The 24,784-nt window shown below is 39.6% G+C and overlaps 1 protein-coding gene across 3 annotated transcripts in view; it reads right to left on the bottom strand.

Annotated features, from left to right (window-relative positions):
- Positions 1-1,513: 1,513 nt before the first annotated feature.
- zgc:162952 (PKc_LIMK_like_unk domain-containing protein) overlaps positions 1,514-24,784 on the bottom strand; it is a 28,459-nt gene continuing 5,188 nt past the window's right edge. For 2 of the 3 annotated variants that reach the window (XM_042420182.1, XM_042420183.1), the window contains 8 exons: positions 14,287-14,480; positions 13,698-13,819; positions 11,798-11,846; positions 11,288-11,437; positions 6,397-6,570; positions 5,978-6,061; positions 4,878-4,964; positions 1,514-3,266 (listed from right to left, as the gene is read on the bottom strand). In XM_042420182.1, coding sequence (XP_042276116.1) covers positions 3,162-3,266; positions 4,878-4,964; positions 5,978-6,061; positions 6,397-6,570; positions 11,288-11,437; positions 11,798-11,846; positions 13,698-13,819; positions 14,287-14,480 — 965 coding nt within the window. In that variant the 3' untranslated portion in view covers positions 1,514-3,161. Of the gene's footprint in view, positions 3,267-4,877; positions 4,965-5,977; positions 6,062-6,396; positions 6,571-11,287; positions 11,438-11,797; positions 11,847-13,697; positions 13,820-14,286; positions 14,481-20,611; positions 20,635-24,784 lie in introns of those variants that run through there. The other variant, XM_042420184.1, reaches the window with a different exon arrangement.

Genomic DNA, 24,784 nt, shown 5'->3' with positions numbered 1-24,784 from the left:
TGTGCCCTTCACTGTGTAATGGTGCTGGTAGAGACTGTGGGTAGATATGCCAGGTGGGAAAGCAGGGTGGAGGGTGGCTGTAATCTCTGCTGCACCTGCAAGACTGCTTTTGTTGTTCACCAGTCTGTTACATGTGTGTTTTGGGACTTTTTTTATGGTCACAAGTAAAAAAAAACAGAGCTCTAAAAACAATCCCTGCTTGACTGTTGCTGATCATTCCTCCGTTACACTTTACACCTCAATCCTACTGGCTTTCATCCTGTTTGTAAGGGTTCACTATCACCAAAACTTTACTACCAGGAATTGAAAGTTTTGTGCTCTCCAGATATATTTAAATCAATATTACTGATGGAGTAATGGAAAATGTTTTTTGCCACAGGGTGTCGCGATTGAGCTGCAGTTGGTAATCTTTGCCGGACTTCTTTCTGAGGATTGATATGATTGGTCGTGGTCTTCCAGAGTCAATGAAAAGCCATGTAATAAATATAGTATATACAGTATATTTGTCACGCACCTGTACATTTATATAGCTATAGAAATAAATAAATTCAGGTGGATGACAAATTAAGGATAAAATGAGTAGAGAAACATAATGAATGTGGATGCTTCCATACAGGGGGTCACTGAACGGTTTCATGAGTATGAAAATGATGCTCATAAACATCAAATAAGCAAATATCTTTTAAAAAAATAGTAGAAGAGTTTATCTTCATCCCTTCAGTAGAGTTCCACATACACTGCTGCTGTTGGTTTTTCCTTTAATTTGTCATCTGTATGTTCCAAGAAACTCAATTTCTGGCCACATGTCATCATCCACAGACCCATCACAGTGTGGTGTGTTGATTCTGATGACAAGACATTAGTTTGTTTTACTACCGGCACTACAGCTCTTTCAATTCATAGCGGCCATGGTGAGTTTCCACCCAGTGGCAATGAGGAGGAGTCATCCCATCAGTGATTATACATATAGTATGTAATGTGTTAATGACATGCTAAATTCACTTGTAGAATAAAATAAAAGTTGCCTTTGGCTGGTTTATCTCTGATATGGACACAGTAAGGAATGAACTAAACAGATTAATTCTATTAAAAATTCACATTTTGGAGATTTTGTGACTGGACATGCTTTTCTCCTCTCTCAGTAGGAGGCACTGCTAAATCTGGTGGTAAAGTATATCCTCGCAACCCCTTTACCAACACTAACCCTTAATAAAATCTGCAGAATTTACCATGAAAGATGCTGAAATCCATGTGTGCAACAACATTTTTCTACAATTCCTTTCCTATAACTGTTTAGGGCCCCTGTCCAGTTCTAGGTCCCCTGATCTTTCAGAGTTATCCCATGTAGCGGTCCCTCTGGTTCCCCCCAAAATTCATCACTCAACACTCATAGAGCAAAGACCAGTTTGTGTAAACCAGATTTACAGAAATCCACCTAACAACCTGTTAGTCTGCCAGTGCAGCTCACAACACACAATACACACAGGTATTTATATGAAATATGGGACTGGAACTTTATTTTTCAGTTTTTTATTTAAGTAGATTAAAGAAAATTGCAATGAAAATGGTTCAATTAGTTTTCCATGATGGAATGTGAAAACTGACACAGCAACTTCTGAAAAGCACTCGGACTGCAGTATCTGTACAGTCACTCGGAGCAGATGACCTTCCTCGAGTGGAGAAAACTGTCTGCAAAATAGGACCTAAAGTTACAGATTAGCCTTTTCAGACATTCTCCTCTGTGGTGAATCTGTTTTACAATTCAGTTTTAGTTCTGTTTGTCTTTGTAAAAGCTTGTTGGGGTTTCTGGGTTTCAGCTGCAGTTTCTGTTTCATTATTCTTTTATATTTAGTTTCAAAACTTTTATCATTCATGTGCAAGAAAACTAAACCTGTATCTCTGAAATGTTATCTTTTATTCATCTGAAAGCCTGAAATATGGCTTTCGTGAGAGTTCCTTTTGTATTGTAGCTGCCTGAAAAATCATTGTGAGACCAGAAAGTAAATACTGGTAAACTTAAACCAATGTGGACTCCTTCAATCTCAAAAAGGTGTCAGTATTTTAAAAAGAGCAAAAGAGATAAGCATAAAATTTTTACACACACATTTTCAGCTCAAAGTAACTTGATGAGCTCAGACAAATAACGACAAAATATGACAACTACAAAGCAAAATGAGATGTGAACATTAAATTGTGCACACCGCTATTGAAAACAACCACTTTTTTGTGATTTAATTGTTAAGAAATGAATGGGTCGACTGGAGGACTCAAAATTGTCATTATGCCAAATAAAAGCTAGAGGGCTAGAAACTTTTTTCTTTGTTCCTGAAAAGCTTCAGTATTATTCAAGAAAAATATAGTTTTATGGAAATAATAAATAGCTTAGACTGACACCGACATGAACTGCGACTGTGAATATGAATTGTTTACCTGCACACAGAACAAATTAGGGGTTTGACCATGGCTTGTTTGAGGTTTCCACACTTCAAAGTCAACTTAAAATCTCTTCAGCCCCTGATTTATCAGCCCTGTATTTGTTGCTTGTATCCACAGGCTGTTTTCTGAAGTGGTTTTGTTTTGAGTCCCATCTTGTATGTCTGGTGGACTTGTTGAAGTCCCAGTATAGGGCAGGCTGTTCTCGCTCAGTCAGCAATTGCAATTTCCTGTTGGAGAGGCACTGAGTGAGAGTCTAGGCCTGCAGAGGCCGACCTGAATCACAAAGGGGACGGGTAAGCAGATACTGTAGAAGAGGCAGAAAATACATCAACAGACTTGATCATCTGTATCGTTGGTTACGAAACAAACCACTCACAAAGAACAGTAGGAACCAAGGAAGGAAGAGAGGATAAGACCTTTCAGTCAAGTAAGACGTGCGGCAAAGAAACAAAACATATTGTATATTCACTCCTATCAATCAAACCACTATTTATATGTACACAAATGTGTCAAAGCAAAATGTCCATGAGAAGTCAGCAGAGTGTCCACTGCTCTCTGAAAACACATCTAGTACATCTGCACCACCTCAGTTAAGACAAGTTCAACCATCGTCGTGCGTTGTGCAGTGGAGGAGAGTGATGCCACAGAGGGCTGAAATACTCAGGTTTCTTCCGCTCAGGTTCAGCTTCCTGTCCACACAGTGACAAATCCCAGAGCCAGACAGCTCAACTCGTGGTCAGATCAGATTTGGGCGGCAGCTCCAGACTCTCAGCAACCTCTCCTAACTCGTCCAACAACTCCGTGAACGCTGGCCGTCTGAAAGACTCCACCTTAGATCGGGAGAGTAAAAAGTACAATATTTTACTTTGAAATGTAGCGGAGTAAAAGTACAAAGGACCAGAAGATTATAACATTTCAAAATTAACACACTAAAGTAAAATTGCATTGAAGTACAGTAGTTGAGTAAATGTTCTTAATTATTGGTATCATTGGTAATGTTTTGAATGTATGCAGACTTGTTGGTGTACAATATATTTATTGATCTCAAGCATTAGCACTGATATGGAAATAACAATGTAGCTAATTGTTTTAGTTTTAAACATTTTGTAATTTATTAATAACATAAGGTCTAAATTATTGTCATTAATTTAGGTTTGCACTTTCATTCAGTAACTTTTAAGCTTTGGAGTTGCGACAATTTCTCATTTTCTATTGACAAGTAAACAATCTGCCTGGCTGAGGCACATTGTAAGTAGTGTCTAATTGTGTCCACCAGGGGGCCACAACAAGAGCACAATACAACTGCAGAGTCTATATATTTAATCAAGGAAATACCAGAGTTTTAGGGTGTTCACTGTCCCAATAGATCATCTGGCACTTTAACTTATACATGATGCAAACACTGGAACTGTACTGGTATAGTGTACTACACTCCACCATGGCCAGTTCAAGCTTAAGGCATTTTATTACATTTAAAGGTGTTTTGAGAGATAGAAAACTCAAACAACAGCTGTTTAGTACAGTTTTCTTTTAAAAGAAAATGCAAGAGCCTCACATCATTAACCTTGTTCTCCATTTATTTAGTCCATCCCAACCTTCACCGACCTCACATTTACTTAACATATCCTGTGATTTAAAGTGTAATTATATTCTTACATAATACATTTTTTTTTACCATTTTCTAACCATATCTAAACCATATTAAATTTTCAGCAATAAAGCTGTTATAGTACTATATTTGATATGATTCACAATAAAATGTAATTCACTTTAATAACACATAAACAACATACAACACTTACACACACAAACATAATAGTAATTTGCAGAACAGAACAGATCAATGCCATGACCCCATTTTTTTTGTGTTTTGTTTCCATGTTAAAGGTATAATATGGAACTTTTCTGCATTAAAATGTCTAAAAACCTCTAGACCTATGTAATATATATTTATTGAGTTGTGTGCTTACAGTATCCCAAATGCCTCCAACAATGTTCAAACCCAGAGAAATCCATTTTTTAAAATTAAAGTAACAGTCGGTCTCATTTGGTCACCTTTGGTCAATGGCGTCATATCCTCCCTGTGTATGTGCCAGAAGCAGCGTGCCAGAAGCTGTCACAAATGTACTTTTTATCCACTGTTAGGCCACATTTCTACAATATACTTTTAGATCTTGGTTGTTTTTAACTATATTTTTTAACCAGATAAAGGATTTTAGTCATCATATGTCTGGCTCTTAAGTTATCAGAGAAACAAGCTGTGCTCTGCAAATAATTTGACTCCGGTAAAAACCTCATGAACGATGAACACTGAAGGAATCCTAACCAGGAGAAGCTGACTGCAGTGACGCTACTACATGACGTTTATTTATGGTTTTGACTGAGAGACACCTTGCAGCCGAAGATTACATATTGTGCGTTTAACTCTTTTATCTACCTACCATACAGCAGCTGGCTGCTAACTCCAGAAGACGCTCAGGACAGTCAGTCACCAGCTCCTTGAATGCTTTCACATCCAGTCCATAGTCCTGAAATACATGAATGTCAACAGTCACTACAGTGACAGCACACTATGTACAGTAATATTACACATTTTACTAGACGCTTGTAAAGGATGTGTCACCTTCAACACATCCATGTGCTGCAACAATGAAGATTTGTGTCTCTTTCACAGAACACACATACTAACACAACATATGCTGCTATTCACATACTGTTTGGAAGTGAAACTTGTATTGGCTCATATATGATACATAAGGGTTTACACACCAGTACTTACAGTACAGTAGCAGTAAACACTGCTAATGGTTGATTTATACCAGTGCTGAATATTCATACATGTTATAATTTCCATATCCTTAAATCAAGTGCAATTCTGGTTTAAAGCAATAGTTTGACATTTTGGGAAGTATGCTTCACTTTCTTGCCGAGAGTGAAATGAGAAGATCAATAGAGACACCGAGAGAGACACAAGAGACAAGAGGTGATAAGCCGAGCTCAGCATAAAGACTGGAAACACCTCTCTCCAAAGTTCAACAACACCTCTGTAGCTCACTCATTAACACGTTGAATCTCGTTTCTTTAAGCTGTACACAAACAGAAATACAAACAAAAGTTGTGGTTTTACAGGGAGTCGCACAGACTGTTACAATTTTTTCTTTGTTTGTGTGCAAATTAAATCAGTGTTAATTAGTAAGATGTTGGTAGACAAATGTTGAACTTTGGGAGAGTCAGCTGTTTCCCCTGCTTCTGCTCTTTATGCTAAACTAGGCTAATAGCCTCCTGGCTATAACTCTGTACTTACTGCAGAGATAGGAGATTGGTATTCATCTTCTCATGTAACTCACAGCAGGAAAGCAAATAAAAGTATTTCCTCAAATGAAAAACTATTCCTTTAAGGCTTCCCCTGAAAAACTAACTAATATCACTGTAATGTAATATTTGAGTTAGAGCTTGAGGTTTAAAGTGCAGTTCTCCCTTTAGAAGCATCCTGACATGAGCTGATGTCTGCTGTGACGACGGGTTGCTTATTGAGCTCTACCTGTGTTCTGGGTAGTATCTCTGGGTCAGCAGGGATCCTGGCCAGGATTTCACAGAGCACAATGCCGAAGGAGAAAACATCCACCTGGAACAAGTAACAACATTAAGATACAATAATCTGTGTTGATCTCAGACAGATTTGTAGTGTAGACATTCCACCTGCAGCAATATTGTGTCCAAACACCTTGTATTAGACCTCGAATGCGTAAAAATATACTTATCTTACACTTATATTAAGAATTTTAAACAACATAAATATTAATAATATCTGCAACATTTGGTTTCACACCCATTCTTTTATATGGTAATGCCTCTCTTTCTGTCCTTGTCAAACATATGAAACACTGACTATGAATGAAGACTTTTGTGTTTCAGAAGTTTGCAATGAATGACATCAATACAACAAACTTCGTCTGGTACCTTGCGGTCGTACGGCTCTCCTCGGAGCATTTCTGGGGCCATCCAAAAGGCAGAGCCCACCAGTGAGAGCTTCCTGCCGGGGTCTTTAACCGGCAGCTCCACCACTTCTCTGGCCAGGCCGAAATCTGTCACCAGGGCCTCCCGACCTCGAGACGTCACCCGGATCAGACAGTTCTGGAGAAACACAAACAGGTGAGACAAGTTATTACAACTGCAGTGTGATATTCTGCCAGCAGAGGGCAGTGTAGGACTGATATCTGAAGCAGCAGGAGTCATGAACAGTTAGTTTTGTCAACTGTCTACTTTATCTCGTCTTTTAAAGTCTTGATCTTTGAATGTGCTTCCATTGAGTAAGCATGTGTTTCCTGGAACACCAGCTGCCAGACAAACAGTCTCTCTGTAGTCTCTTCACTTATCAATGGGCTCAATAGGATCTACTGTCAGCACCTTTCCAGCACACTAAATAATTCACCCCCACATGTGAGAGACTCAGTGAACAACAGAGACTCAGTTTGGCTGCTTGTGTGCTACAGAGGAGCCTCCATCACATCAGAGGCAGACCACACTGACTGAGTGACATCAGATAGATTTTAATAAAAAAGTTCATACTTTCTGTGGAAAAAAACAAACTGAGATTGTACAGAGCTGGAGGTGTGAGGAGAAGCAGACAGCGGGGGAGCACAGAGAGCTCAGAGCTGTGGTTGCATAACAACAGCGCCTGGCCCGAGGTGTGTGTATATGTTTGTGATGCTAATACATGTGTATAAATCACTTTTTTTTCTGTTTTTCTGTGCACAGGTTTCTGTTTTGTGTTTGACTGGGTGTGTGTGAATGTGACGTCTCAGCATCTGGCTTCCATTGCACCAGAAGCCTTTTCCGTCCGGCAGCCTGTCATTACGAGGCTCTCCTGGGAAAAACTTCAATCTCAGACATCACCTCTAAATTTAGCCCCGGTCCCTAATCTTTCTGCCAAGGAAAGCAACAGTGTGGGGAACAAAAATGGAAAGCGTTAGTAGAAAAGGAGAGAGAAGAAAAAAGCAGCTTGTAAGCACTAATTAAATGGGGCCTCGACTTCTCTAAGAGTGTAAACTGTGATTGAAGTTAACTTGTGGGGTTACTGAGGCGTATTCACAATGACTGCATTTTGGTTCGGGGGCTTTGGAATGTAATTTGCCTTTTGGACGTCCTTAGACTCTGGCGTCAGAAGCTTCTCATGTTCAGCCACTTAACTGGATTTGCTATGGATGACTTAATCCCAGCCAAACTTTCCTCACCCAAATTTAAAGCGTAAAAAACATTCTCCAAACTCCTGCTTTTCTGATCAGATTTATGTAATGTAAGTGTGGGTTTGCATTGCAATGATTACAGAGTGACAATCATTGTGACCATTTGTCATATTTCATCAGAACATGCCTTACTGTACCACAGACAAACCAGGGAATACATAAAATGACTAGTTAGCTAAGGTTTATTATGGTTTGATAAGATTCCAGGCACACATCTACATGTCAATATTGAGTCAGTCATAGCGCCACTTACTGACAACAGGAAGTCAGCCTTATATGACAAACAACATCCAATTTACATTTCATGCAACGTCCGATATTCATGAAAATGCATGTCAGGTGACCTCCACTACTGCTGCATTAAAGACACACGTGTAAAACCACCTACTGGCAACAGGAAGTCAGCCCTATGTTGCAAACTTTCTTCGACTGACATGAATTTTAAGCTGGGAGGCTAGGGGAGCGTTAGCTGCAGCATGGCTCCCATAGCCTCTGAGCTAGCCCCGGTTCTCCATCTGGATCCAAACGGAGCATCAAGTCCTGGTTTGTTATTCAGGTTAAAGAGGGAAAATGTGGATTTAATAAAATGAAATGGATTTGATTTTCTTGTATCAGTATACCTTTCACATATTCACTGGGAAATATGTCACAGTACAGAAGCTAAAGACGTTCTAACCTCCATTTAAGCTTTTTTTTTTGGTCTCCACCAATTTCTGAGAGAAACAAGAGGCTTTGAACAGCTGCATGTTTAACTCCCTTGTCTGCAGTTTGGTGCGGAGCAGGTAGGTATCAGCACTTTTTCACTGCAAACAGCTGCCTGCTGCTGATGTAAACAAGGTTGGTGAGAGTGGTCAAACTGAAGCAAAGTGTAAACTGTAAAACCAGAACAATAGCGATCCCTTTCACATTACACACAGTTACTGTTATATTTAGATAGTTTGAGATGAAAATATTGATTAGTGCAGCTTTAACTATATATTAATAATGCTGTAGTTACCAGGACATTGTGTGAATAAATAATTTAAAGAAAAACATTGGCTGCACCAGTTGCACCACCAAACAAAATTTTATGTCATCAGGATAATTTCAGAGATGCTATAATCACATAACATTTATAAACATAGTGGCTTAAAACTTAATCTGAAGTTTGGGGGCCAGGAAACCAAAACAATAAGCTTAAAAAAGGCTGAAATGCTCTGTAGAGCTGAGAGAACTTATGTGTTATTTGATCTACTGTTTGATAAAAAAGATTGATTAGTGCAGCTTTAACTACCTCAAAGATTCATTCAATTATCACCATTCATGGATCCACATTACGGATGGATCAATCCCATTTATGCAGCCAGAGCGTGACGTAAATCAACTATGGTCACCATGTGAATAAAGAGAATTGGGACAAAGCCAAATGAGTTGCCTCGGGGTGACGTGCATGGTGAGAAGGTTTCGTGGCCCCTCTTCTCATACAAATCCTGTGCGCATGTGAGTGTGGACAAGTTATGTGTGTAGCAACAGCACTTAGTTAGCAACAGTCTATTAGCATGACAATAGAGTGACTGTCATGTTGCCTTGTCCCTTTGCATTACTGACTGTTTCTTCTGTGAAGCCTGGCAACCATGAGAGACAGACATGCACCTACACAGTGTATTCACACACACACACACACACGCACACACATGCATAAGTGTGTGGATGAGGATGTCTTCAGATGATTTTTCACATGAGTTAATGAATAAGAAAACTGTGTTTGATTTTACAGAATGTTTGAGGTTTACCACACGCACAGTGTGTCGGCTAAATTGTAGAGAAGCATAGTACTTTTTTTTTCCTTATTTTACTGTGACAGTGTTCCCTCTGGCACTCATTTGTCTTTCCTTTGGGACAAGCCCGAGACATTTGGTAGTTAAAGAGACTACAAACAAACCTCAAATTACATTTGTGGGAAAAAGCAGGTTCTGGGATGGAGGCATGCCAGAGTCCTCTGGGCCTCGTAAACCCCCCACGGCCTGTCAGGCTTTTCAAGTCTATAACGAGAAGTTGGTCGCTTCATTTACACGACAAATGATCTTTTTTAAAAAGAAAACTGTTACAGGTGAGGAGATAAAGGTAATGCGAGTGTATAAAAGAGACTGGTTAAGCTACTTGTTTTGCCATTCGGCTAGCAATGATGCACAAAACATTTGTTGCTGATTTGCTCTGACATTTCACTGCAACTTTCAGGTCTGAATGAACAAGCATAGAGTAAATAGGATACGATGCTGCTGAATTTATCTGACAACACAGCAAATGCCGTGCAAACTAGACTCCTGCTAGGAAATTGAACAAAGGAGGGCACTGAGGTAATTCAGGCAAAGTGATATACGGCGGAGATCCTGCACCTCCCAGATGGTGAGAAAAAACTCATTAGATGAAAAGAAGCAGGGGAAACTGAGGAGTCCTTGCCAAATGACAAAAAGCACGACCAACATTTGTGTCAGTGTAATGTGTAGTGTATCAGAATTTTTTAGCAACGATAGCAGCACAGACTGAAATATCTCCACATCTAGGAGATGGATTGTTATGACATTTGGGACAAACATTCATGATCCTAAGAGGATGAATCCCCTGAATTTTCCTCTAACACCACCTCCAGGTGAACTTTTTTGTTCTTTATTGAAACACCTCAACAACTATTGGCTGGATTGCTGTGACATTCATGTTCCCCAGAGCATGAACTGTAATAACTTTTTATCTAGTGGCATCATCTGGTCAAAATACTCTGCTTTGTGACCAAATACCTGCAAAACTAATGACATTCCCATCAGCATCAGCTTTACTTTGTGAATAGTGCTATTTAGAAAATGTTTGCATGCTAGAACAATACGGTGAACACAGCAAACATTGTACCTGCTAAACATCAGCTAACGCTAGCATTATCATTGTGAACATAATGTCACATGGTGTTAGCATGATGATGTTAGCATTTAGCTCAGGTACAGCCTCAAAGAGTTGTTAGCATGGCTGTACACTCTTGGTTTTGTTGTTACAGATGTTATTCGAGCAAAGGTCACACATCCCATAAAATAACTTAAAATTTGCTCAGTTTTCAGATTATTCTATACAGGAAAAAAACATTTTGATGGTGTATTTTGTTGATAATCTGTCCCTGTGGTCAGTGTACAGAATACTCAGGGGTTCTGGGGTCCCTTAGTTGACAACTTGGACCCCCTGAAAATCTCAACAATGGGCCTAATTGTTTTCTATTTATCTACACAGTAAGGTTTATTTTTATGTAACTATTGAAATCTTTGATTGTTTTCATGATAACACAGTAAGACTATATTGCAGTATTTGCTCCGCCTCCGCATAGTTAAAACGTCCATGGATCCATTTGTGTCCGGGACCCCCCCGATCGTCACACAGTATTTTGCACACTGCCTGTGGTGTTATATTTTAGTTGTTGAGCTGTGGTAGTGCATCCCCCCCTGTGAGGTCTCTGTGGTGGAGCAGTAGTGATAGCAGCTGATGAGAGATGAGGTGAAACTTTAATGATCCCTGTGGGGACGCGTACTGGACCGCCGCAGCAGCGAAATAACAGGACAGAGTGAAAGACGGACTGAGGGTCTTGCCTTAGAGTTGAGGTCTCTGTGGTAAATGTTCTTGTAGTGCAGGTAGATCATCCCTCTGCTTATATCACAGGCCAGGTCCACCTTCTCTCTCCAGCACAGGGGAACATCTTTCCTGGCCAGAAGCTCCTCCAGACATCCACCATTCACATACTGGAGTTAGGATGATATGATATGAATATAGTTGGATTATTTCAGATTATATAAATAGGAGGTTGATGCAGGTGGACAATATAAAAATATAAGATTATCATATATTATACGAGTCAGCCTTATTACTCTGAAGTAATGACTAAGATCTGATAAGACTGTAGATTTATGATCATTGCAAATACTGCTGGACCCACGTCTGGTTATACAATAAATATCTGACTCAACTTGTCAAGCATTTCATTATCACTATCAACTCATATCAGTGTAATCTGTTGTGTTTTTCACTCAGAACAAAGCCTGATTGTGAACAAACACAGCAACGATGACTCACAAGTGTCAAAAAAAAAGTGTTTGACTCACCTCTAAGATAGGATAGAGTTTATCTTCCTTCACACAGATTCCCAGATATCTAGAAAATGATGAAATACATTTGTTATTACTTTTTTATTAAAGTTACATGTTCCAAGAAAATCTATTAGTGTAAGATTTGTTTTAAATGAATTTGCATGTCTTTTTATTAATTAGATTATTGATATATAAAGTACTTTTTCCCTTAACAGAGATCTGTATTATAGGCCGCTTGATTAACAGAGTACTAATAATAACCATATTTTAAACGCTTAAAGTTAATAAAAAGAAAAGGCTAGCAATATTCTACAACAAATCAAATATTTATTAGTCCGTCAGTACAGAACTGTGTCCTTCCTCTTTCTGTAGCCCCAGGCCTGTTCTACTGCAGACTTAAATATTTAAAGCAGTTCATAAACACACTTTAAAAAAAACAAAACTGGTTCCATAATGTCGCAGCTGGTCACTGTAGTTGTTAGTAAATATTAGTCAAACGGGAGGAAATAGTGCATTTGTTGGGGACTATTTTTACAGGTGGATTAATACACATTTGGTGCTCTAGTGAGTATTTCTTGCAGCAGTGTGTGTGTGTGTGTGTGTGTGTGTGTGTGTGTGTGTGTGTGTGTGACATACACTGCAGGTGTCGTGCAGGGATACAACTGATAACATTAGTAAGAAACCTAGACGTACTGAGCCGAAATAACAAAAAATGAGTATTGAGTATATCCTTTAACAGTTTTATCCTTCAGACATGAATTTTACACTTGATCACAGTTTATTATCAAAGCTGATATTTAAAAAAAGACAGAGCAGTTGAGCAACAGCATTGTGTTCGGTCCTGGGAATAATGGCCTCAACAAACATCATTAACACGCACTTTGTGTTTGGTTTCAGTCCACACAGAGTGCGCAGGTTTGTGTGTACCAGGTACTAACAGTGTGGACTGCTTTCATCACAGTCTGCTGTACTGTAAGCCGTGACCTCAGCAGATAAGCTGCTCTCTGATAACCTTTCCGCTGTGACCTTGCTAAATGGCTAAAATAAGATTGCTTAGGCAAACATTATGTCTGCCTGGCTTCACACTTTATGTAACTGCTGTAGACAACAGGGACAGTGTTAAATAGCACCAAAGTCTAATTTTATTTGTGTTGACTGCAGCTGCAGCATCTGAGTCTCAGCCACGGCTAGACTGATTTTTTTTCATTCTCACACTTGTAGTTTTCATCATGTGAGGCAATTTATCAGATTTCACATAGCTCCCTTTGGAGCCACGAAAGGCTTTATACTACGTTTTACTCAGTAGCACTCCTAGAAACAAACTGTAAAATCAATGGAGTTCTGCTTTAATAGTGCCGCTAGTGGTTGTATTATCGCAGTGGAGTAAAGCAGTGAAAACCTCACTTCAAACGGCAGCTCGCTTCATTACCATTCAACAACTATTATGTAACTTTTAGCATTTAGACAGACGTAATGGTCACTGTGATACAGTACACGAGTCAGTCAAGTCAGGAAAAGTCCATAGTGAAGTGTCAGTTACACAAAAATGGTTTAGCTGTGATGTAATGAATGTTTAATTTGAAGTAAATAGACTAAAACCTACAGAAAACACTGGTACAGTCCTTTAAAGTGATTATGGCCATAAAGCTCTGAATGCAGTAATGAATATTTCCTCTTATTGAAATACATTTAGACCATCGTATAATGGAATATAAATGCATTTACCATTGTACTACTGCTGTCATATTCCAGATTGTGAAGTTGAGATGTGGGGAAAAAAAGAGTGACATTGAGAGTGTGATGTGTGGGAGGGATGAGAGGCCTATATAAGTCACACTGAGAAGCTCTCTCGCTTTAGATTAACCATGAAGGCTTCAGGACAGAGTGGAACTAAATGGGACATGAACAGTTGTACCTGACGATGTTGGGGTGGGAAAGCTTCTGCAGCAGGCTGATCTCACGTACGATGCTGTCCTGGTCCACGTCGTTTTTGTAGATCTTCACCACCATCACCTTCCGACTGGTACTGTGCATCACCTGAGGGACAGACAGAGTGGTGGTGGTGTCTGTTAGTAGCACTGACTGTGGAAGCAGAAGCAGTAGTTGTAGCAGGACTGGTGGATAGGCTAGCAGAGATACTGTGGTGACAACAGTTTCCAAGAAGATCCTCACTATTTCATTCAATCCAGTCACATGATAGCTTTGACTTCCCCAATTACTCATCATCCTGTGGCCTCTTTCTAGCTCATTTCATCAGGGACAAAGCCTAAATGTACAGAAATCAGCTCTCCTTGTTGCTCTGCTCCAGCACTGGTTTTATTAGGAGTTATGTAAGGTCTCAGCTGGGGATGAGTATTGCGCCCCCATGGTCTTCAAGCTGGTGGGCCAATCAAGGAATGGCAAGAATGTCCCAATTAGTGGCTGGAACAAAGCGAGCTTTGATGGTAGCACACACGTAGGCCGGCAACAAGGCAGAAAGTGGGGGAGGACACTAGAAGGAATACCTTATAGACTTTGGAGAAGAAGCCGCTCCCGATTAGCTCAGCGGTGAAGTTTTCCCAGAACTCCAGTTTGCGGACGGCGGTGCGGAGTTTCTGCCAGCGGTCCACATGGTAGTACTTGTCTGAAGACTCACCACACAGGGTGGGACTGGTGGGCTCTGAGGACACGTCCACATCACACATCCTGGAGATGTCAGCTGGGACAAAGTAGAGACACATGTTAGCCTTTGAAAGCTGATATCATGACTCTTTCAATGAACCTGCGACATGCAGATGTAGAACTGTAGAGAAGCAAATACCACAGACAGGCACAATATCAAAGGGCTAGTTCACCAAAGCTACAAAAAAAAACACATTTTCTCACTTACTGTACCTCTAGTGATATCTGTAGTTAATTTTTTACAATGGAGGTGAATAGAATTTGGTTTGTGGCGCTAAATCAGCAGCGACATCTCTTTCAGAAACAGTCTTCAAAGGTCCTTGCCTGGTAACCAAGACCCAACCCAGGACTCATGCTGGGCCAGTGGGGTCCCAATGTTTTGCCTTGGGTCTGTGTCAGCTCTGATAACATGGTGAGTCATGATCACACATTTTGCTTTTTGGATGTGGTTTTTGGTCCTCTCTGTATTTGGGACTGTATGGTCTACTTGTCCTCAGTAGACCTGGTCCAAAATGGATTTTTGGACCCAACCTGTGAACCACAGTATGTGCCTTGAACAGTTCATAGGGACCATTTCTTTAGTAGAAATTAGCTCCACTGGACATGTTCATGGTGTAACTGGGAGTGAGAGGGACATAATTATGTAATCTTTTATTCTAATCTAATCAAAGTTCCTTCCACCTCCATTGTACTGGAGGTGTGGCATAGATCGGAGACAAATATTTCAAAATTCATAATTATCTGCATAGCTAGGTAGTAGGGCTGTCTCTCATTATATGAAATAAGAGCTACTGTTTGACGCAGGAAAATAATTGCACTGTGTTTAATCTGACCCACTGCATGCCCTGTTGTTCTATCAGTGACCATTGTTGCTCCATTAGCTAATGCAAAATTGAGAAAATGAGCAAGTCTTGCTGAACAGATAATCATCTGGGAAGTAATGTGAGGAGCGTTTTGAATTCTACACCATGTATGGAAAAATTGTGGATAAATGTAAGAATATTATTATTGTCAACATGTCACACAAGTGACAAGCGAACAATAGTGACAAGCTTTTGTAATTTGATAAACCATCCTTTTATATCAAAGGGATAATGAGGTGCTACACTGAGTGAAAAATGTTCCAAATTTAATCAGATCAAAACATCATGTATTCAAGTGATTGACTGTTATTCACTCACAGTTTTAAGCTCCTGTATCTCAAAGACTTGCAACACTATTCATATTCTATGACTATATCTGCTACACACAGTTGCTCAGCCCAACTATATCTAAAATAATAAATGCACTCTGCTGCTAAACCCATCACACCAACGCAAAAACACTGTGTGACAACCAAAAGGGTGATTTATGCATTTAAATGTATGAAAGCAACCCTGGATGAAAGGGAGGCTTACAAAAGGTCTAATCTCACTCTCCTACTTATTAGCTGCATGGACGAGGGAAAGTGCTTCCACTTTACACAGTGAAACAAAGACGGTGAATAATGTGAAGCTTAAAATAGAGGTAGGACCAACGGATAACAGACACTGTCCAGAGGGGTCAAGTGAGCTGTTTGTCCTCAATGTAGGTATAATCTCATTTATGACAAGGGCTCATAGAAAACACATATTGTGTATATGGCATCAAAGATGTGTCAGTAAATGTGCTGCATTGATTGGTGTACACTTTGGATGGTTATGAGAGAGCTTGCTTTCAATGTTAATTATATTTCTTAAATTATTTCTATAACAAATCTCATTATTTCTCATATAACTCATTCTTTTTAATATACTCTACAGTAGTGAATCCCAACAAGAGGTACTTGTACCCCAGTGGCTACTTCTGCAGTTGCCAGAGGCTACATGGAAAGATTGTGGAGCAGCTGAGCTAATTTGAAAAATAGAAATTACAATTTAATTATATATAAATTGAGTGAACTGTAACACCTGAACACCAAGTGTCGAGATTCAGAGGGTATGAAAACCAATTAACTAGCAAGCAGATGTCTAAATAGTTAGCTGAAAGTAACAGAAAAATAGTTGAAATAGGAACAATAAATGGATAAATGGTTGAAATATTTCCACTTGTGGTTCCATATACTGAGACTGTTCTTTTCAATGTGTCCAAGAAGTTAAACTTTTGAAATGATCAATATTTGTATGTTCATAGATTCTGGATTTTTCAGTGAGGGAGAAGGATTAGATGTAATTTCTGACTAGATAACTGAACTTTTTGTGTTTTGTATCTGTTTTAAAACATGTTTGGAGGATCTTTTATTATACTATTGGATAACTAATACATGTAACATGTAAGCAGTATTTTAATGTTGTAGCTGGTTGCTGTAGAGGAAATTTTAACAATTTTATATTTATTGGATAGTTTAATTTATTCTATAATCTCATTTACTTGCATAAGTTCTATGCTCTGAAAAATGTAACGTCCCCCTCCACTCAGAAAGATGTTTTTCTTCTTGTTCCTACAGTTGGATGTTTGAGCTTCAGTTGCCACCAGAAGGCTGTTTTCACATCCATCTGCTGAAAGTGGAAAAGTTTCTCTGCGCTCACTGAAACTCTGAGTTTAAGGGGCGGGCCTACGAGTATGATTTGTGACATCACAGCTAGCTTGGAAGCCAATCCTGTGTGATGTGGAAACTTTAAGCCTCCAGCGCACAAACACTGAGAATATACAGTATATCTGGAGGGGATCTTTAAGTATAGTGCAAGTACCTCAGAACTGTATTTAAGTAAGTACTTAAATAATGCTTTGTTAAATGCAAATATTCAATAAAGTATATTCCCCAAGACACTGATTCCAGACAAACAAGCTTCTTCTGTCAACTGAATAAACCCAAAAAATATTCAATTAAAAAGAGAAAACTGGACAAATCAAACACAAAATAACAGAATCTGGGCAGACATCATCAATTCAAACTGGCACTTCCTCTTACAATCAGACAGTTACTGACTAAATGAATGTACCTAAGCATCCTGTCTTAGAATTGCTACAAACTTCCATTTTTTTTCTCACAACAAGGGTAGTCCTGACCTAATTTCAGCCACAAAGGACTGGTGTGATAACACTGAAGGTCAGAGTTTGTTTTTTCCACAACAACAGTCTCTTTCGCCTTTACACTGACGCCGGTGGAAAGCACACGCTGACACGCTAACACAATTGGCAGGGTTTTGTCAATCAAGCCGCAGGGAATCAACCCCGGCTATTCATGCTGCTTTTGTTCATTCGGCTCCGGACCAAACAATCATCACAGTCTCAGCTCCAGCGCTGTCATAGAGAAACGCTTACAGTGCAGCCCTATCATCTAGCTGTCACTGTCTCTGTCTCTGTTTTCTACTGTCTCAATCCTTCACCTCTCCTTCCTTTCCCTCTGCACCGTAGAAAACAGGCCTTTATTCCTAAACTCTTTCTGTCGTACTCCCCCTTTGGAAGTGTGACTTTGGAGGGGACTAAAATGTTGGAGTAGCAAAAAGAGCTCTGTTAAATTGAATAAAAATAACATTACAGTATTAAGAATGTTTCTTTTGATGCATGTTTCTGTTTTGCTGATGAAAAATGCAAGTTAAACTTTGCCCAAATTGCTAAAAAAAACTTTACACACAAAAGACAGAAGTTTCTCATATATTGGCAAGATGGGCTTCTTCCTATTTTGGACTTGACTGATGTGTTGCTTGATAAGGATCACATGGTCTTAAATCTGTCCATCTTGCAGTCACATGATCCTTTTTGCTGTCTGAATCAGTGTCATTGGGTTTCCCAGCATCACTTCATACATCACTTCATACATCACCTGCAAAGCTGATTAAAACAAATCTACCCCTACGTTGTTTACATTTGCTAGCTAGCTTCTTCTTCTTCTAGCTTCTTCTTCAGCATAAAATCTTTGTCACATGCATGCCTGTATACATGCAGAAGAAGAACAGAATCAGCTGGAACTTGCACAAAATGTCTTTAACTTTTTTTCTGCTGAAGGTGGAAATGGGCAACTGTTTGCTAACAGACTGACTACATCGACTTTTGAAGGTGATAATATGTCAGTGTCGTGTTTACAGCTTGTTTCGCTGCTGCCACGTGGTCAAAATTTCAATCATGCAGGTTGAAGCTTTATCAGTGACAGAAAATGGAAGTGAGCTCGTTTCAACTGCCTAATATGCTAATAAAAGATATGTCAGTGAAAACAAACACTAATGTCAGATAGTTAGGGTTAGGGTTTGACGACTGAAGTTAGCAATTTGTTTCTCCTTTCCTGTTTCTCGCCTTAGATTTTGTTATTCCAGGATTTGTTTCTTACTCCATCTCTCTCTTTTTCCCATCCGCTGTTAGTACACGAGTCCCATCGTGACCACACACTGCAGAAAAGCATGGATATCCCATCTGTGACATCATGCAAAGGTTTCTGAACATTTTGAAGCCTGCAGTTTGGGTTTACCACTAGTCATGATCTTTCTGGAGCCAGAAACTCCACATTTAGGCAACGTAATAAGAATCTAGCCACACATATAACATCTTTACACAACTGCATGGATGTAATGTGGTATATGTACCAGCAGCACAGACTCATCTAGCTGCTCTGTTGTCAGTTCTGACACATTAGCCAAGAAGTGATTTGTCAGCAGCCCTGGTTTTGTGTTTTTTCACACATGGGATGGGAAGGTTATATCAGCAACATCCAGGAAACGTGTCTGTCTCTGGTGAAGGGCAGTTATCACAACCCGCTGTGAGTTTGACCTGCGGCAGACCACCAGAAATATCAGGGCTGACCATCGCCACGCTGACGTCCTGCCAGCTGATAAGGAATGCTGTTCATGAAAGTTTCACAGTAAAAATCAGTTCACACCAAAGCGAGATTTTTTCCCCAGAGAACCGTTCTCTAACACAAGGCCTCTCTCGGGGAATGTCCAAAACATCAGACTAGGATGTGATGTTAGCTCAAAGCAGAGGCTGTGTTTGTATTTGTATTTGTGTGTGTTTGTGCACTTACACCAATGACTTCTGAGCAGCGATGAAGGCTCGCATCACTTCCCAAACAGGGAGACTTGCGTCATTAGGTGACGTCAAGGTGGTGACTCACTCAGGAGTTCACACTGAAGTGATACACATCACAGCATCAATGGCTCAATCTGCTCTCTCCTTTTTACACCAAATATGTGTTAATGAACTCGATGAGGTGCTACTCTCCCAGAGGACATACACTACTTAAGACTGGTAATCTCCAGGTGCAATAATGAGGCAAATGAATGCTAACCAAGTCTCTTACTGAGATTCTAGACGGAGTTTGGGTGTGGATAACAGCATCCTCAGAGTCCCGGTGACTTCAGGGATAAAGTATGTGGACGACGCGGGCAACTGCACCACAGCAGAACATTAATCTGCCTTTAACAGCCCTCTAGTCATGACATTTTTGGCGGCAGCCTAATGCTTTAAAGCCAAGCACTTAAACTGGCCTGAGCCAAGCCACACTAGCTGTTAATTGCTTCATGGATTTTCCAAAGCGAGGTGACGCTCAATTCAGAGCCACAGCAGCCCCACAGCTCTGCTTTCGTCTGCAGGTTTGTGAAGGCAGCGATGGCGGAAGGGGATCTGTGATATGTCGGATGGGTTGACACCAGATCAATCAAGGACAGCCAGAGCCGGACCACACATAGCTGTGGCTCCTCGCTGGCGTCAACCACACTCGGTGGTCGACAAAGCAGTGATCTAGAATAACGTCACTATTGCAGAACATTAACCATGTATTTACACATTAGGGCACAAATAGTACAATGCTGCTTTTGAGTTATATCACCTTCCCTGTCAAGGGAAAGGTAAAGACATTACAGATCTTGCAGGGCATATTTGTGGTTGTTTAAAAACTGAATTGAACTCATTCTCATAAGGCATGAAGCATCTGTGAGCTCTCACTAAATTACAATGATTATCATTGTAGTATTTACAGGGTCAGAGGGCGGGAATGTTTTTGAAATGTTTTCATTCATGAAAATAAATCAGAACCACAGTGGGCCTCTGTAGACTATGAAGCATATTAGGCTATTTCTGTAACAGTAACATTTATAAAACAATATTTAACTTTAATAAAACAATTACGAAACTTGAACTTGACCGCTGCATTTGCAGGAATATTTTAATCCATTTTTTAAAATTTAACTCATCAAGAAGAACGATGTTTTCACTCACAGCGATGAGATGTCAGGTTGTCCTTTTCTCCTCATCGAGAGACATAGCAGATGTGATCATATGTAACCAAACAAAAGGCTAAATGCTAATTTAACACGCCAGAATGAAGTCCCCCAACATTCCTTTCATTACTGCGGTTAGTTCGGCCAGACGTGCCAATACTCTTAATGTCATTCTAGCAAGTCACTCTTTAATTCAGCTCTACGTGTAGCGCGCAGCAAACTTCAATACTGAATAGAAAATAATCACAACATGCTGTCATCATAAAAATAAACAGGCCTCACTACATGCCTACTTGACAGACCGAGAAAACAGTCTTTGATGACAGACTTCCGTCTTCATTTCACGCTTTCCTGTGGAGGCGTCATCTGCGGCATCTCTGCAAATCTCCGAGCAGGGAAGGAGGCGACCCCTGCTCCATTTACTGCGTCATCACGTAGCCTAGACACCGTGTCATCTCTATTGTCACACGAGTGCTGACAGTAAACATCCATTTTTGATTTTATTGTTGTTTGCACTAATGACTGTTCTCATGTTGCAATGCTTTATTTTTAATAGCCTATTTTATGGTATATGGGTAAAGCAGCATAAATCACTATGAGGGGATACATTTTTGTCCCCACTGGGATAAAAATAACTCAGCAGAGGCTGCGATATTTAGACCAGAGAGGGGGGAAATCCCCACCACCCCGCCCCACTGAGTATTTAGCACCATAAATAAAGTTTTATGTACTGCACCATAATGTGAAACAAACCTGAGCAGTGCAGACCAGGACAGAGTCTGTGTCTGTCATTAACGTCTTTCCAGGTTTGAAACTCTGTACTGTATCAACATGAGCCTGAAGGTGGTGCAACAGCTTATCAGTGACACACAACATTACGTAGGAGATGCCATTTCGCACGCTAGACCTTCATGCTGGTGTCATCCAAAAATCAGACTGCATTACTAATTTGTATGACAGCTTTAAAAATAGCAATCCTCCTGCTCTGTGCTATGAGCCTGAGGCTGTATCCAACTGTATGTGTAAGGATCCATGCAGATCAATCATTTTACATCCCATCCCAACAAGTGTGATACTGACCCGGTTGTGTTGACAGTATGGCGAGTGATCACCCTGGTCTACTATGTGCAGGAGATCACAGTGCTGTTCCTGTTCTTCCACAAAACTCCAGTGAGGTCAGTGTTTTGTAATTTAGAGCTTCATTTCAGTTAATGAATAGGGCATGATGCAGGTCACAGGTAATGCAATCACTTCTCACCATGACTGAAATACTGTAGGTTAAGATATACTGTCCCAAAGGCTGCTGCTCTAATGAGCAACCCGCCAGAACATACTATAACAAACCTTAATGGGTAAATCATTTAAGGTCCTTCACATAGATTAGAAACAAACATGTACAGTCTAAAAATGGCTTAAAACATCCACAATACTGTTTCAAGCTTGTGTTTGTCCTGTACTTGATTTATCAGCCGGGGTGCAAAAGTGCTGTTAGATATTTTTGGATGTGCTCAAATATGCATTAAAGTTGGCTTTAGAGGGGAATATGTGAACAAGGTTTGCTTGAAGATATAAGTAACTGACTTATTGTCCTTATAAGACAGAAGAAAGCACCGTGACTAGAGAGATATCCATATGGGATGAACAAATCTAATGTGTTTTTATAGACAAAGATCAACATTTTTATGTTAAGTGGAGCCATGTTTTCTAAGAGTAAAGAACAGATGCCTGATGACATATGGAGTTAACCAAAGAAGCAACATTCAGGATTATGCGGTACATCATTTATCTTTTCATTTATCAAAGAAGCACAAATATTTATGTGTCCTGTTGAAAATCTCGTATTTAAACACTCACTCACTTTTTACAAGGGACACTGCAATATATTGTTTTGTAAAATAAAAACAAATAGTTAAAAAAAAAACATGCATAATGCACAAAGACTGATTGGCTACATATGAAACATTTTTAAGCTAGCAGGTTAGTCGTAGGAAGTCTGGAATCTGAGCCTTTCTTTCCTTTCTCCTCAGTTTCATGCACAATTTATTAGATATTTCAAGTGTTTTATATGTTACTAAAACTCCAACAGTGACACTTTTTTTTCAAAGAAATTGTTGGAATAATGCTTCACATTAGAAATGATATTTTTGCTACATGGATTCATGTACACATTAAGGGTTAGGGTCTCTAAGAGGAGATATTTCTTGAGTCTGGTAGCATACAGTCTGAGCCTGGGTCTGCTGCTGTACATATTCACTGTGAAGTTTCATGTCTTCAATAACTATATTAATTTGTTGCAAAAGTTTTTTTTTAAGTAGCAGTTTAGATTATACAAATAAATATCATCCAGGTCATCAAAGCTTTTTAATTATTCTGAACTCTGGCTCTCTTGTTTGTCTTTCCTTCGGAAAAACCCCCTTGCCTCAGGAAGTGGTACATTATATATTTCTTCTTCTGTGTTTTTCCGCTCCGCTGACCTCATTCACGATCTTCGTTTACCACGCTTAAGCTCAAGTTACTCTATTTTGTTTTTGTTCTTACCTGGAAACAGTTTCTGTGGTCATATCAGCTAACTTACACTGTCTGTTTGTCTTCTTTCTCTGTGTACTGGAACATCTGAGCGTCAAATCAAACAAGTAGGATAATTAAGGGAACAAATAGCGAACAGTGTTTACTGTTTTTATTGCACGATGCCTAAGCTATAACTGTCATGACGATGGAAACACTTTCAGAGACAATAAACAAGCTGTTATTGCTGTAATGTGCTCTGCCCTGCGGTACACCTCCTAATACTATGGTGAAGTGGAAATGTGGTTATTGTTGCAACTCGAGCCCTGAGGAACAAGACGTCACAGTTTTGGACATACTGAGTTAAGGCTGATCTCTTTGTGCTAAGGGACTGTACAAAAATTATTAGACGGGGAAGGTGTGATGGGGAGTCATAAAAGACGACAGACATTTTCTAAACCTGGATTTATATTTGACTTCATTCTTTTTTGTGTTTAATTAATTAATAATTAAATGTTTTTTTCATCATAAATATATTTTTGGTGCCTATTTCACTGTTTCAGTTCTGTTCATCTAGTTGCTCTTGGTTAAAAAAAATAGAGAATGTCTGGCTGTAATGTTTATTAAACAAGACAAACCATTTTGTTGTGTTTATCATAATTTTGCCATTTGCTAATTCTACTTTGAACATAGGATTTGGTGGATATTACTAAATTATATTATATATAATATAATATATTATTATATTTTTTTACATAAGGTTTAAAAAGGAGTATACCATCTTAAAATTTTAATTGGACAAACAAATTGTAATAATTCAAAAGGTATTGGGACAAAAGAATTAACAATGTTAGGGAGAGCCTTGCTGTTTCACACACTAATAATTTTTTGACAGTCCCTAAAAAACACAGCACTGTTGGACACGAAATAAAATATGAGGATCTTTGTATAAAGTACAACAACATGACAGTATTAAAGAGGGAGACGTAGATGCATTACTGTCCAGGAGACGGTAATCAGCGCTTCAATATTTTGCTGAGCTACCAGAACAGCACTGGAAATACCAAAGTACAGTATAACATCCAAAAGTCTACATGTATATTAATATGACATCTTAAAATAGGACTGCTCAGCTAAAACCAGCTTGGCACTGAGGTTGCTCAAGCTTGCTCACGCTTTTGAACACCCTCAATGCTCGACTGTAACCATATATCCACTGGGCCCCTTCACTGGCACATGTGACACAAGAGACCAAGCACCGACTGCATGGTTACCATGCAGGCGGGGGCTGCTCTGTAAAGGGATTACACACCACATACATTGAAAACTCATGTTAAGAACTTAAATCATTGGATTTTTTCAGATGCATTCAGGGCATCTGGGAATTCTCCCCCATATCAGCCAGTATATCCGTCTGTGGTTATGTGTGGCATCCAAACAAAGTGACACTCTGACCACTTGTGGAAATGTTAGCAACTCTATATTTTTTCTGAGGAGAAAAATCCCATCTGAGAACAACATACCATTTGTAGAGATGGGCGAGTGGGCTGGAAACAGTGTTGGAGGTCATACAAAATGTGGAAACAGCACAATGTATCTCTGTCCCTTTCTGCTGCCTCCCACCACCACAACACTGAACTCATCCAGTGTCTGAGCCGACTCAACG

Source organism: Thunnus maccoyii, chromosome 9, assembly GCF_910596095.1.
Source record: "Thunnus maccoyii chromosome 9, fThuMac1.1, whole genome shotgun sequence".
Taxonomy (NCBI): domain Eukaryota; kingdom Metazoa; phylum Chordata; class Actinopteri; order Scombriformes; family Scombridae; genus Thunnus; species Thunnus maccoyii.
Note: the sequence above shows the minus strand (reverse complement) of the source record. Positions and strands in the feature narration are given on the sequence as shown.